The following is a 15,852-nucleotide window of genomic DNA, read 5'->3' as shown; positions in this document are numbered from 1 at the left end:
TGACTGATTAGTGCTGGATTTCTATTTAAAACATGGGGTGTCCAAACTTTTTGTCATATCAGCCAAAATCATCGAGTCAAAAGGACTTGAGGGCCAAAAAAATGTGTTGGTTTTTTTTTCCCACTCAACAATAAACTAAACATGCAATATTTAAATTAAACAACATAATCAGATTTGTTGCTGGAAAAGGATACGTAAATTTATTCTAAATCCAAAATTTAAAAAGGGCTCTGCTGATTTGCCTTATTAAAAATAATTTTGGTAACTTTATAGAAAAAGACTACAATTTAATCAGTTCTTATAAATAGAACAATGTGATATGAAATTTGTCAAAATTTGTTTTATTCTTTGAATTTATTTTGTTTAGTCAATAAGTTGTTTCTTCAGACTTTTGTTGATGTGATTTTAAGTTCTGCTGCTCTTGACGTGGTTACCATAGTAACCAGTAACTGCCAGCTCCTCCCCTTTTTCTGTTGCCATCGGTAACTGTAGCATGTGTTAGGATCAGCTCTGTGTTCCTTTTACAAATACTATACTTTTAGCGTATTTAGACAAATTTAATCATATACAGAGTTTCGTTAGTAATTTTGCTATGTTTTGTATAAGCTTTCAACAGTTATTTTTATTAATGTTGTCCATTTCAGCTATGTTTAATTTTACAAATGTCAACTGCTGCTAGCTGCTATTAAATGCCTGTTGTTTAGGGTTATTTATTGCATTTTATTTAATGTATAGGGCAGAAGCTGCTGGCTGATGTTAACCACCAACTTGACTTCCAGTTTTAAATACAGTGAACCTGAATGTGTCTGTCATGAAGTCCTGAGATGAACATAGAAGGGTTAAAATGCAATATTAAAATATCATATCTGAAACTGGAAACATGAGTTTCTGTGTTGGACATTTGCCTTTTTCTCCTCTACCAACATCTCCTTTCATCTTTTTTGTACCAAAAACCATGAAACTCCAGTTTCACATGCTCCGCTCTGTCGTTATCCGCATGACAAACTTCATGAAGTTTATTGTAAAAGCGCCCTAATGGCCGTATCCAGTGCGTGAAATCGCTGCGTTGCCAGTGGCCAGTCACACAGTGAGATGGATGTGTGATGACGACTCATTATTCATGGCTGCGGCAGTCTGAGGAGAGTGCATTTAATCCAGGGGCGGGAAGATGCACATATTTCTTATCATGATTAGGCTGCAGCATCAGATAAGGAGCAGGATAAATTTAGTGCTCGCGCTTTGTTTTCTAATCCAGCCAGGGGGCGAAGAAAGTAACCTTTTAAATAGGTCACCTTCTCTGCTTTTAGAGACAACTGAACGAGCTGCCAGCGTGTGTCTGCGTGTTTGTGTCCTTTACAAGAGGAAGAATACATTTCAGACATCCAGCGGTACATTTAGAGCGGCCCTCAGCTGAAGGGTAACCCAGGTTCTGTTTTTATTTTAAAAAATATGAAGCAAATGAGGAAAAACTACACCTTTGCTAGTTTGTAGTCGGAAAATCCTGAGCAAAGCAAATGAAGAATAATTCAGAGGTTTATGAAGCGATTTCTGAGCTATTAGCTGTGTTTCCATTAACATTTCTTATGCTTTTATCATTCAGATCAGCAGTTTCTGATTTTTTTTAGAGCATGCATTGCTTGAACTTTAGCAAAACATCTAAAGGCCTCAATGCATTGAGTTGCTGCAACTGGAGAGGTACACCTAACGCAGTATGTCCTGATTAACTGAGCTCCAGAGTGCTGAGTACTGCTTTCAACCTGGAGAATGAAAGCAGTTTGAAATTGTAAAGAAAAGAGGAGGGTCTTCGAAGCAAGAAGGACAAGTAACATTGGGACGGAGAGCAGAGTGTGGCCCCGGGCCCCGAACTGTCCGCCAGAGAGAGAGGAGGACACAAAGGCAACAAGGAGGCTGGAATGAAAGAGTCTACAGACGTCGTCACATGGGATGAGGTTATCTGAGCTCAGACTGGAGAAAGATGTACTTTAAAAACAGGAAAGGATTTGGATTAGGTAAGTCGAAATATTATGAGAAAAAGTTGGAATAATACCAGTAAAGTTATAATAATCTTAGAATAAAGTCGCATGACAAAAAGTCTTGCTATTACGAGGATAAAGTTGTTATAATATGAGAAAAAAGTCAAAATATCAGAATACAGTCAGAGAATAAAGTCATACAACAACATGACAAAACATTACAGTAAAGTTTAACATAACAAGAATAAAGTCGTAAAATGGTAGCATAAGTCGTAATAACACCATAAGTCATGATATTAGCACAATAGTGATATGAGAAAAAAAACATAATCTGAGGGAAAAAGAGAACATTCTGAAATTAAAATAAAAATTTAAGTAAAAAAAAGTCAAAATTCTGAGATTAAAGTCAGAATGTTATTATTATTATGATTGGTGGCCCTAATCTACTTCCATACCTACTTTCAAAAACAGTCAGTGACCTGTGGTTGCCAAGACCCTAAATGTGAACAAATTTAAAGAACTGTGAAAATCTCCCGATATGCTGTTCAGTAAATGTTCTTTATTAATCTGATCATCAGTCAGTTTGACTTCAAAATTGGTTAATTTCCAAGAAATAAGATATGCTGATGAATCCTACAAGAAGGGAGGAAGATACTCTTGGATCATGAAAACTGTCAGTGCGCGAACCAAAGAGAGAGAGAAACAGAGAGAGAGAGGGAGGAAAATAGAGAGAAACAGAGAGAGAGAGATTTTCAGCGGCGGCTGAGCGCTTAAACCGCCCAGGAACATTTATCCAGCCAACTGTCTCATCCGGGTCTTCTTCTTCCTCCTCTGGGTTTAGAGTTGACTTTCTTCTGCGCTTCTTGGAGCGGCAGCAGCAGCAGCACATGCCTGCCTGCGTAGCGGAGCCGCGGCTGTGATTCAGAGCGCAGCTCCGTCTCCATCACCGGCTCACCGGGAGGATGTCCGCCCCGCCGCTCAACAAGTCCCCGCTGTTTTTCCCCGTTAACCGTTGATGGCGGCGGAATGGAGATAGCCTTGGTGAGTTTTGAGAACGGCGGCGCTAAGGGGAGCGGCGGCGGCGGAGGAGGAGGAGGCGGCAATGCCGAAGAGAGCTGCCGGAACGCACTGGAGGTTCCTCAGCCGGGGTTTGTTCAAAGTGGACTGGGAGAGGAGTTCGGTAAGGAGCTGAACACCCGGGGGAGTCCCCAGCAGCAGCAGCAGCAGCAGCAGCGCAGCCCCTGGAAGATCAACGACATGAACAACACTCTGAGCTGCAGCGAGAACGCCATGGATGCGCTTTTACGCGCGGACCACAGTCCCCACCTGTTCGACGAGGACATGCTGGACATGGACATGGACACCGAGAGCAACGAGAGGGTCCTCATCAACATCGCCGGGCTTCGGTATGAAACCCAGCTGGGTACCCTCAACCAGTTCCCGGACACTTTGCTGGGAGACCCGGCCAAGAGGATCAAGTACTTCGACCCGCTCCGGAACGAGTACTTCTTCGACCGCAACAGACCCAGCTTCGACGGGATCCTCTACTTCTACCAGTCCGGGGGGAAGATCCGCAGACCCGTGAACGTCTCCATCGATGTGTTCGCGGATGAGATCCGGTTCTACCAGCTGGGAGAAGAGGCCATGGAGCGGTTCCGAGAGGACGAAGGGTTCATAAAGGAGGAGGAGAAGCCGCTGCCGCAGAACGAGTTCCAGAAGCAGGTCTGGCTCATCTTCGAGTACCCGGAGAGCTCCAGCCCGGCGCGGGGCATCGCCATCGTGTCCGTGATCGTTATCACCATCTCCATCATCACCTTCTGCCTGGAGACGCTGCCGGAGTTCCGGGACGAGCGGGAGCTGGCGGTCAGCAGCCGGCTGGACAACAGCACCGCGCCCCGGCCGTCCCTCACCTTCACCGACCCCTTCTTCATCATCGAGACCACTTGCGTCATCTGGTTCACCTTCGAGCTGATCGTGCGCTTCTTCGCCTGCCCGAGCAAGTCCGAGTTCTCCAAGACCATCATGAACATCATCGACATCATGTCCATCATGCCTTATTTTATCACGGTGGGCACGGAGCTGGCGGAGCAGCAGGGCCAGGAGCACCAGAACGGCCAGCAGGCCATGTCGCTGGCCATCCTGAGGGTCATCCGCCTGGTCCGGGTCTTCCGGATCTTCAAGCTTTCGCGGCACTCCAAGGGGCTGCAGATCCTGGGTCAAACCCTCAAAGCCAGCATGCGGGAGCTGGGTCTGCTCATCTTCTTCCTCTTCATCGGGGTCATCCTCTTCTCCAGCGCCGTGTACTTCGCGGAGGCCGATGAACCGGAGTCCCATTTCTCCAGCATCCCGGACGCCTTCTGGTGGGCCGTGGTCACCATGACGACGGTGGGCTACGGCGACATGCGGCCGGTGACGGTCGGGGGTAAGATCGTGGGCTCCCTGTGCGCCATCGCCGGCGTCCTGACAATCGCGCTGCCGGTTCCGGTCATCGTCTCCAATTTCAACTACTTCTACCACCGGGAGACGGACCAGGACCAGTCCAGCCTAAAGGACGAGCCCAGCGGGGGGCCGGAGAGCCCAGAGGTGAAGCGCAAAGGCAGCAGGACGTCGGTGAAATCTCAGGATGTGGAGAAGAACGAGACCGACGGCGCTTCGGTGGAGAAGGCGAACATTAAAGCCAACAGCAGCATGGACTTCAAGAAATCCCTTTACGCGTTTTGTCTGGACACGCGGGAGACGGACCTGTAGCCCCGCCGGGTCCGGGCTCCTTCTGACCCATGAACTCGGTTCTGACTAAAACTTTCCTCCCACATCCATCAGTGCATGCATGCAGCAGAGCGGCCCTTTAAACCTGCAGGAAACATGAACTCTGCGGGCTGCAGGATGAATTAGTGGGAAATGGGACATCAGGCCTCAGCCGAGGATAATCAGGGACAATCAGGACTCGGGATAATTACTGGACATGGCGGAGGATTAACCACACTCTGTGTACATAATGTAGGAAGAGAGAGGGGGAAAATACTTTATCACTTCCTACACTTAGTCATGATGTTTACATCAAGCAGATGTGTACATATTCCCCACATCAAGCTGGAGATTTTTGGATTTGGTGTTAATTTCTTCTCTTTTTTGGAAAGATAAAAGTCTATTTTTGAGATGCAGACACTCAGGTTTTATGGAAGAGCTGAAATATTTTTTTTTCTAACAGAGTGGACCTCAGCCTTGTTGTTTGTGTCCGATTCGTTTAAATTAAATAACTTTTTATTTGCGAGGGGGAAAAATGGACAGAAAACAAAGAACAGGAGCCAAGAAGAGACGACAGAGCAGAAAGGATGAGGAGAAATCAACTCTGAAACCAGGTTAGTCCTAAACAGAAATCTTCTTATTCACGCTCAAAATGAACATTGTTGGCGCTCTAAACAAAACACATGAGGGTGTTTGCTCTGTATTTATTGAAAAACATATTTTCTTTTGATTTACTGAATCTAAATACATAAATCAATAACAAACATTTAATTCTTACAATTTAAGTTAAAATAACCTGAATTTTCTTAAACAGTGGTTCCATTTACTCAAATACCTCAAATTAAAATTAAACCTCAATCTAAGTAGTTAAAAGTTTTTAAACTTTTAAAAACACAATGGATTATTAACAGAGATGTTTTAGTTGTTTACTAAATATAAATCTTCATTTAGCAGACAGTAAATGTGAAGAAGGAAATTTAGTTAGACGCTAAATCCTTACTGTGGTGCAGCATGGTGGCAGCATCATGATGTGGGGAGGATCAGTGACAGCTGGTTAGAGTTAATTAGTGGATAAGTACAGAAAGAAAACTGGAGTAAAAGTTCATTTCTTTTAGCTCAGTGGTTTCCAAAGTGGGGGTCGAGACCTCAATTAGGGACGTTAAATAACCAACGTGGGGTCATGAGATCCTCGAAAGAAATGAAAATAAATACGAATTACAGTGTTAAGGGATATTCATGATGTGTTAAATGAGATTTAAGAAACAGTATTTAAAATAGTTAAAGCTTTATATCGGTTGTTGAAGCATTTTGTTTTCTGATTCTGTTCACACAGCAAGAAAGTGAGATTTTTTTTGCCCATCTACCTGACTTTTTTATGGCAGTCTTAACGACTTAATTAAAACCCTTTCATTTAAAAACAAATCTGATTTGTCCCACTTCCACATATGGGACTCAACTAGTTTTCAAAAGCGTCTGCTGTCTGGACCTTCAAGTCGCATTTTATCCAACAAGCGTCATAATTCTGCAGCAGAAAACAGACGAGGTAAACCCAAACGTAAACGATGTTTCCTTCGTCTAATGATTTTGTCACATTACTGTCGGCTCCCCTTGCTGAATCACTTTAAAATGGCGGCGGCCACTATTCATAAACCGTGTGTTGCTGTGTGACGTCTACGTTCTTCTTCTGTGACTCAGTTTGGCTTTGGAAACCGTTCACAGAGAAGTCTGATTGAAACCACTTTTCATTAATAGTATGATCAAATAAAAACAACAGATTTCAGCAAATCTGCAGGTCATGATATGAATAGTTTAATTCATACTTGGAACTTTTATAACCTGAGGGACAAATCCCATGAAATGGTTTAACGATTTCAGAGCGAACAAACAAAAACTCCTAATTATCCATCTAAATATGAAAAAACTGCCTTGTATTTTGTTTACTTCAGAAACTCCTGTATCTGAATTGGACACTTTAAATAGGCAATAGTTTAATTTATAAAAGAATACAAACTTATAAATGGAGCATAGGTAAAATCTATATGTTAATATTTGTTCCATACTGTCAGGTTTGCTAATTTAAATCAATTTTTTTGCTTCTTTGGAAGAACATTGCATAAATTTAGCATATTTTTATATAATTTAGTTAATTTCATGTATTTATGGCTTTAAAATGTGTTTAAACATTTATCCTTTTTCTTCCACTACGTAACTGTGCATGATTTGAAAAAAAAAGTCACCATATATAGTAGTTTTAAAATGATTTCATTTCCTAAAGGAAAAATACATCCAACACGGTTTTTAATTAAATTTCTTTTGACAAAAACATCCAAAGGAAGTTAACCTATAAATGGAAAGATGGTGAAATATTGCTAAATTTTAAACTAACATCTCTGGTCTGCAATATCTTTGCTCTTGAGTTTACAGCCAATCAGTTCCAAGGAAATAAATGCAATCCTGGATTGGCTGCTTTGGAAAAGCCAACCAATAACATGTCAAATAGCATTGCACCTATTTATTTCAGCTGTTTTACAAATAATTTGGAGTTACAGTCCACAAAAAAATCCACAAACAGCAAACAGGCGGGGGCCAAATGTACCAGCAGTCAAACATGGTGGTGGCAGTATGATGGTCTGGGGCTGCTGTGCTGCTTCAGGACCTCTACAACTTGCAATAAATCCTAAAATAATGTTTTCTGTTCTCTAGCAGAAAGTCCATCTCTGAAAAAGTCTAATAAAATTTATTTGTTGGAGTAGTCTAGTCAAAGCCCAGACATAGATTTGCTGCAAAGCAGGGTGGGTCAAGATTCCTCCAAAATTTTTCAGATAATCTCCTGCTGAGTTCGTTCTGCAACTTACTCTCTTTAAGTGTAAGTTGTATTATTTGACTCACTATGAATCCCTGAGCAAGATGGCAGCCACAATGTCAAAGAGACAAACTCAGATTGGATGTAAATCTTAATAAATCTCACCAAAGCACCAGGAAAGTATCACTGCTACATCTTGGAATCAAAACCAAATCTATAAGTTGGTAACTGCAGGAACAAGACAAACTTCGGCCGGTGGGAAGTGGATTTGTTTTTCCGTTTCTTTGGTCAGAAGCTGCAGAGGACAGATGGAGTCTGCAGGCGCGTCAAGCCGTCAGCTGTCGCAGCGTTTTCCCTGCAGCAGATGGGAGCTTCCTGCACTTTTGTCCTCAGAGACCCCGAAGTGCTCCGGGCTGAGACAGAAGCGTCTTAAAACCTGAAAACACTTTGGATATTTATAGAGCATTTAGCGAAGCAAGCTGCTGTCAGAAATGAAGTTCTCTCATTTAGAGACGTTTCAGTCGTTCACACAGGAGATTTTCTTCACATTGTTCTTGAAGGAAAAAGTGGAGATGGACTCAGATCTTTGGTTCCGATCCGGCTTCGATTGTTTAAATAAAATTTGATCCAGGCAGGATCTTTTCCTGTTCATCAGTCATAAAACCAAAGCGTCAGAATCAACCGTAAAGATAAGTGGAACGCCTGCAGCAACTTTCATCGATCATGAATCTGAAGCAAAACAAGTCGGTTGCTTTCCCAGAACTTTCACGTTGCCTAGAGGAACAGACAGGCTGCTTTTCCAAACCTCGGGTTAAGGTTAGAGAACCTGCAGGTTGCTTTGTGAAACAAACAGGTAGTTTTCTGAAAACTTTCAGGTTGCCTTGAGGAATGGATAGGTTCCTTTCCCAGAACTTTCAAGTTGCTTTCCCAGAACTTTCAAGTTCTCCCGCAGAATGGACAGAATGCTTTCTCATAACTTTCAGGTTGCCTTAAGGAAGTGCTTTCCAGAATCTTTGCCTTCCCAGAATGTACCGAATATGTTGCTGTTTATTATATTTTCATAAATTCCCCTGAAGGAACATACAGAATACTTTAACAAAAGTAATAGATTACTTTCCTGGGATTTACAGGTTACTCCCAGAAAACTAGCATGTTGCTTTCCTGGAACGTAAAAGGAAAACCTGAAGGTTTTATAAAGCTTCGCCGAAGGTTTATTAAGTATCAGAACCAAATTATAGGTTACAATTAAGTCATTGAACTGAAGTTTGGTCATATTCAATAAATCAGAATATTCACAAAATGAAACAACACAAACTGATATTTTCAAGCCTTTATTTCTGTTAATTATGGTGATTTTCTGCTGAAAACAACATTTAAGTCCTGAAATGTGGACTTAATAATTAAAGATTATTTTCAAAAGTATGTTTATTCCTACAAACCGGCGTCATTGGAACGTACATTCTGTTATATTGAATATGACTGTATATGATGAATATTCATTTGATGAAATGAGTAAAGTCTCCCTGCCAGACTGTTCATCTGTCTAAAAATGTCAACCTGCAGTTTAATTTGTCTTTAATCGTCTCGGCAGCTTTCGTCTTTCTGTCATCATCCATCAGCTGCCTCCACCTCCATCTGAACCTTTCAGGGACACTTCTGTGAGTTTCTGGGAGCGATCCAGGTCCCCTCGCTGCCTGTATCCGGTTGGATTATATAATGTTCCCGTTTACTCATCAAGTCATCCACTTCCAGCTGTATGAGCTGCTTTTTCCATAAAGAAAACAGCCTTTGAGCTTCATGGCTGAACAGGAAGCTGCAGGATGAAAACCTGTCCTGCAGATCCATGTAGCTTCGTTATTAGCCGCCTGCATCATTCAAGTGAAATCACAGAGTTAGCCTCCAAGCCTTATAACTTATTGCTGTACATCCATGTTTAGCTGTTTGTAAGTAAATATTCAAATTTTGTCTCATTATCATCCCAAATGTAGGCTGCTTCACACACTCCTAGGACCATAAACATCCTTTCTCTCAATTTAAGCTGACAAAGTTTTGCCTGGTTATGTATGCAAACCTACAAAGCCCATAAGAAGTTGGTGTTTTAAACGTTTCACTGCTTTTACAAATCAGACATAATCAACAAAAACTGGCTCTTTGGACAAAAAAAATGACAGAATAATCCCTTTAACGTCAAACTGAACTCTAATCCCTCATTAGGGATTAGGCCCCATTTAGGTTAGGGGGCCTAAATGGTTCCCTGTGGAGTTCCAGTTTCAATTTTGTCACAACAAAAAAACAGGTATTTTAATCAGAGATGCAGATGTTTTCAATGCATTTTGTAAATATTCAATTTTTTAACTGATCCACTCAAGCAAATTGATTGATTTCTACTAAATGACAATAACAATATTTTACACAAAATAAGTGAACAATTTCTCAATAAATGTTTAATTTTTTATTTTTGGGGGGTAAATGTTTGTAAAACATCAGGATGCACATTTTTAGAATCATTAAAACACAAAAAAACAAATGGCAGGAGCCCTAAACTCCCTGTGGAGTTACGGTTTCAATTTTATCACTTATGACAAATAAACAGTATTTAATTATGAGATGCAGATATTTTTAATGCATCAGCATAGATTGTAACTTATTCACTCAAACAAATCAATGTTACCTAAAAAATTCAAAGTACATTTATCTGAGTTTTCTTTTTTAAATGTTTTAGGTGGTAAATCTTCATGTAAGCATTTTTAAACAAGTCTTTCCGACTAAAATCGACTGTTTAAAAAATGTTGCAAATACATTTGTCATAAATTATCACCACAGATTTAAAATGGATGTTTATTTTATCTATTTGAGTTTTCAGTATATCTGCTTTATATGCAGCAGAATTTCTTCAAAAACTTCATCATAATGTGGAACTTTTTAATTTATTTCAGGCTCCAACAGGTTTAAACGTAAGACAAAGTTCCCCGCGTATAAAGCAATGAGATCTAAAATGAAATGACTGTTCTGCTGGATCTATCAATTAGCCAGATCTAACTGGACTTTCCAGGAGGACTGGACAGCATCCAGTCAGCAGGAGTTCTGGCAGAGGTCCGGCTGCCGTGTAATCCGGTGCTGATTCAAATTAGTAGCAGCCGTCTATTGCTGGCAGCTGAATAAAAATCAACCCAGAGAGGCTCAGCGACACAGAAAATCTGATTCATATCTCAGATTTCTGATCGTCTGACAGATAAAAATCCTCTGGATCATTTTCACTTAAACTGATTTATATTTTTATTTAAAACGTTCTCTCCCTTTAGTTAATTTTTCTGAGTTTTCAACTTTAGCTTGACGACTGAGCCAAATGTTTGTGGCAGTGTTGAGATGTTTGCATCTTGAAAATGGTTTTGAATTGCTGCTCAACAGACGATTCAATATGGGAAAGAAAATATGTTTTACTATCTTATAAACCAAACAGTGTAGTTACTTGCATAAAACCATCTTGGGGAAAAATCTGACCAAACTGCTAAATGCTGCATCAAATCCAGCACTGCATTTAGTTTCCTCTCTTTGATTTCATTTTTTAACAGATTCACAAAGCAAATTGCACTAAATTCATGCAGGAGAAAATGCTAAACAAATATTTTTGATTCAGCTTTATTCGTCGTTATTTAGTGACAAATAAAGCTGAAGCAGTGACGTAATCACATAAAAAGGAACCAATTATTTACTTTATTATTATTTTAATGAACTTCATTCAAGGTTCTGTTCATTTTCAGATTGATATGCAGCAAAACAAAAACTTACTGTTGAAAACTATGCAGTGCTTTCACACTTTATACTCATTAAACTGGAGCATTTGGATAAAATATCCTCACTTTTCTCTATATTTATGTAAAAAACTATCAGGACTAAATGTCTCATTTCAAATGTTTAATATATATCTTATATATTATATATTCTTATATATTTCTTCTCATATTTCATAGATATGTATCTATGAAAAAAATCTAATTTTCTGCAAATAATTTCGATTTGTGTTCCACAAAAATGAAAATATTACAGAATAGGTGAATTTTGAATCATGTTTCTGCAATCAAACTTTACATTTTTAAAACTAAGTTTAAACAACAAGTTAATGTGATGAACATTTCTGGTTAAAAACTTCAGCATCTCCTGTTAAAATGTTACTTTCAACAACAGATTTTTATGTATTAAGTGAAAATAATTGAAGCCGACGTTCCACAGGGAATTATTTTAGGCCCCATCTTTCTAAATTAAATTTTAACAATCTCATAGATAATATCTTAATATTAGGAAAAGGAAAATTTAAGAACTGTCAACAAAGTACTTGAGATGAATAAAAACTAATAATTCTGATCTTCCCACAAAGTTATTAATATCTTCTATTTTTCACTAACTGATTTTTTTATACTAATGCATTAAATCCTGCCTCAGAGTTGTAGCAGCAGTTTGATTAAAAGTGGATCTCATTTTGAAAAGTTTATTCCTTATTTACACTTTTCCAAAGTTGCATTTTCTGATTGACTTTTCTGACCCTGAAAGCCTCGTCTTGGTGCCACAGCGAGATCTGAGCTTGAACTTTAAGCCTCGTCCTCCAAAACTGGTGAAAGAGATTATAAAACTTTTGCGCGCTCACAGAAATCCACATCTGCGGCTGTCAGGATGAGCGACGTCTCATTTCACTGAGAGCTGAGCGACGGTTGGAAAGCATCCATGACTAAAGTGAGACGCGGTCCGAGCGGCTGCTGCTTCACACACGATGCCCGCAACATTCACGCACAGTGGGCCATAATTTTGTTATTTTTATCCACACTAATGCATTTAATCCGACGGGTATCTTCTGCCCTGCGTGACGGAGGAAATATCAGCGAGTAATTACGTGCTTGTACACACACACACACACACACAGACTGATTCAAACTATTAAAACTGTCAGAAATAAAAACGTGACAGTGAGGATCAGCTGGAGAGATGACTGCATATAAAGATGGAGGAGAGGCTTGAATTCACAGAGATGATTAAAACGAGCTTCAGTCTGCAGCGACCTCTGACTCCGCACAGGGCAGCAAAGTGCTGCGAGCGCATGAGACAAAGCAAAGAGGAAGTTACATAACACACACATTCATAGAAAAATATAAATATATATGAGCACACACACAGAGAGAGCGCCAGTCCTCAGCTGCAGGCTTCAGTGCAGCCTGAAAAAAGAGGCAGAGCAGCCAGAGAGCAAAGATGGGACAGTATGAACCGGCCATGACTCCGGAGGAAATGCTGCTTTCAGCTTCCATCATGTTCGTCCAGAGGAATCAGTCAGGCTGGTTTATGGAGCCGCTAAAACGTCTTCACATGCAGGTTTTCTTATCACACCATCATTAAAAAGAAATTTAAAAAGTTAACTGATTTTCTGCAGGTTTTAAAATGACGTACATTCCTTTAAAAACAAGTTTCCTCCTTAAAATGTATCCTATTTTTATGTCACACAAATTCATAATATTACCAAGGAGTACTACTGCTAGTACTAGACTAATAAAAAGATTATAAGTAAAAAACATTGAGAAAAAACTCTAATGAGAAAAAAGTCACAACACCAGAATAGTCGTAATACAAGAAGAAAATCATGCTACAGTCAAAATCTGATAATAAAGTTTAATAATACAAAAAATAATATGAGAATAATAATTTTAATAGAATGAAATAGTAATTTTATTTTTGTATTTTCATTCTTGTTTTTTTATTTTATAAATGACGTTATTGAGGGGAAAAAGAGAGTACAGGAAGTACTGCTGCATAAACAGTCTCCACCCCCTTCAAAATAAAAGCATGAATACAAACATTTAACTACTTGATAACCAAAACTTCAACACTGATGTCAAATTTTATTCAACTGAAAGTTTACAAAAGAGCCAAGTAAATTAACACTTTAAAATTTATCTGGAAAAATTAGCTTGAAGGAAGCTAAGTGTGCTAAATGTTTTCAAAGTTAGCAAAAATGCTAAACAAGAAGCTATCTCTCCTTAGCGGATTAGCAAAAGAGTGCCCATATCTGTCGATTGATATAATAATAATTCAGTAAATATAATAATAATTCAATGCATTTTGGGAAAACGTGAGAGGAGATTTTGTTGACAGTTGCTGGTTTTCGCCTCAGAACTTTTCTGGGTTCTGTATGATTCCTCTTTGAGTCTTTGACCCGTTTTTGGAGTAATTTTGGTTGGTTGGTCGCTCCCGGATCCTGGACGGTTCTCAGGTGTTCATTGGTTTCTACATTAATGGATAATGAGTCCAATAGCCTTAAAAATGTTTTTTCAAACTTTGTTGACCACTTTTCTTTAGTTAAAGGCATAAAGGTTCTTTTTGAGATCTTTAATTGCCTACTTCATGCTGTCAGGTTATATTTAAAGGATTTTTTTATTCTGCTGCTCTGGAAATTATGAAAGTGACCATAAAAATTGTGGTTTATCATGTAGGCTTTGATTTATCGCATTAAGCAATAAATCAGTTAATTGCATGATAAATTTGCATGATTGATTGTTTTGCTCTTTTTTTCTCTTTTTACCAAACAACTTTTGTTGTAAAAGTCTTCAGTCTGGTGTTTTGGTCTCAACTACTTATTTTAAGGACATTTTTGTTTACAGAGACTCCATAATTAATTTTATTTGTTGTTTTGTTTATTTCTTCTGGATATTTAAAACGGCAGCGTTAAATTTTGATTAGAATTTAAAGTTTGTTGATAAATGAGAATGTGTTCCTGCATTATTATGATATTATATTACATGAAAATAGTCTCAAAACAACAATATTATCATTTATTGCATAAATTAGATTTCTATACATACTCTGGTTGGTTTGTAGGTTCCAAATGGACCAAAATCCTCTCAAATTCAAATAAAAAAGTGTAAATATCTGGGTTCATCTGGAAACAGTCTGCACTGATTTACTGAAAAAAATTATCTTCTCAACGATGCGTGAAGAGGAGAGAACCTCACAGCGCTGGGTAAAGTCCTGGATAAGGAGGTGAATTCAGACAGTATATATGGACTAAATGGGCGGCGAAGCATAAAGAGTGCAGCCTGTACACACAGTTTAGCATCAACCAGCGCCTGATGATTTTTACTCTACATATTTACTGAACGGTGGAGCGTTCTGGTTAAACTGCATGCCGTCCGTCAGTCGTCCCCCTCTGCTGTAATCACAGGTTTCATAAGAACCAATCTTCTGTATGGAGGAGCTCAGGTGTGAACTCACCTCACACTGAGTCACCGTCATGCACAAACACGTGTGCTGTTTGGCTCGCAGGCATTTTTATGTTACATAAACCAGAATTTGGGTTTATAAATGTCCAGATGATACAGTTAAAACCAGCTGGAAACTCATGATTTCTCTTCTGAATAATTAAAATGAAAGGAATCATCTGCAAATCAAATCAACTTTTATCTGGATGGATTATCAGATTTACCTTTGTCTCCCCAAGGTCACCAAAAGTCACCAAAAGTTGCCAAAGGTCGCCAGAATGAGGTTGAGCCAAACCTTTAGGGCCAAATTATTAAGTAAAAATACTCGCCAGCCCAAAACAAAAAACATTAAAATCAAGCAAATAAAGTCTCCCAATTTTTTTTTTTTTTTTTTTTTTTTTTTTTGGGGGGGGGGGGGGGGGGTGGAGCATCTTCAGTCAGGGGCTTCTTCAGATTTGTTGTAATACAGACTGCTACAGCCATCACTGTGCAACTCTTTGAAGACTTTGAATTAATGAGTTACAACGACATTTAATTCATTTTATGGATCAATAAAATATTTTTGAATTTGAATTTGAAGGAAAGCTTTTCATTGCTGTGGAGCCCCCTTCTGGCAACATGGGGGATTTTTTCTTCTCTTAAGTTGCCTCGCTAAATTATTGCCTTCCTAGGACTGTAGTCATAATCAATAATGATAAACTAAAACCAGAATTTGTATGATTTATAATTTTTCTGTTTTTCCCTCTTTCTACCAAAACTGGGTGATAAAAGTCTTCAGTCTGGTGTTTTGGTCTTTTATTTTGAAGGACAATTTTGTTTAGAGCGACTTCATAATTAATTTTATTTATTTTTTCTGTTGTTTTGCCTATTTATTTTAAAAGTTTTTAGAATTTATAGTTTATTGATCTGTAAGAATGCCCTCTTGCGATTATGCCATTAGCATTGTATTACTTGAAAATAGTCTCAAAACTACATTATTGTTTATTGCAATAATTTTTATCATCCAGCAACATTTTTTATCATGTTATCAAAATAAATCAGCAAATACAGTCTTATCCATTTTGTATAAAATCACATTTTTTCTTTCCTTCTT

The 15,852-nt window shown here is 38.9% G+C and overlaps 1 protein-coding gene across 1 annotated transcript; it reads left to right on the top strand.

Annotated features, from left to right (window-relative positions):
• Window positions 1-2,826: 2,826 nt before the first annotated feature.
• On the top strand, window positions 2,827-5,032 carry LOC106926902 (potassium voltage-gated channel subfamily A member 5). Its single transcript, XM_015002090.2, has one exon. It carries the CDS (start codon window positions 3,000-3,002, stop codon window positions 4,719-4,721), a length of 1,722 nt encoding a protein of 573 aa, XP_014857576.2. The 5' UTR covers window positions 2,827-2,999; the 3' UTR covers window positions 4,722-5,032.
• The last annotated feature ends 10,820 nt before the right edge of the window (window positions 5,033-15,852 follow it).

Source organism: Poecilia mexicana, unplaced genomic scaffold, assembly GCF_051168715.1.
Source record: "Poecilia mexicana isolate PSO_F unplaced genomic scaffold, ASM5116871v1 scaffold_23, whole genome shotgun sequence".
NCBI classification, from domain to species: Eukaryota; Metazoa; Chordata; class Actinopteri; order Cyprinodontiformes; family Poeciliidae; genus Poecilia; species Poecilia mexicana.
Note: the sequence above shows the minus strand (reverse complement) of the source record. Positions and strands in the feature narration are given on the sequence as shown.

Excerpts from the sequence above, each read along its gene's own strand:
- LOC106926902 (XM_015002090.2), top strand. The coding sequence starts at position 3,000 with ATGGAGATAGCCTTGGTGAGTTTTGAGAACGGCGGCGCTAAGGGGAGC.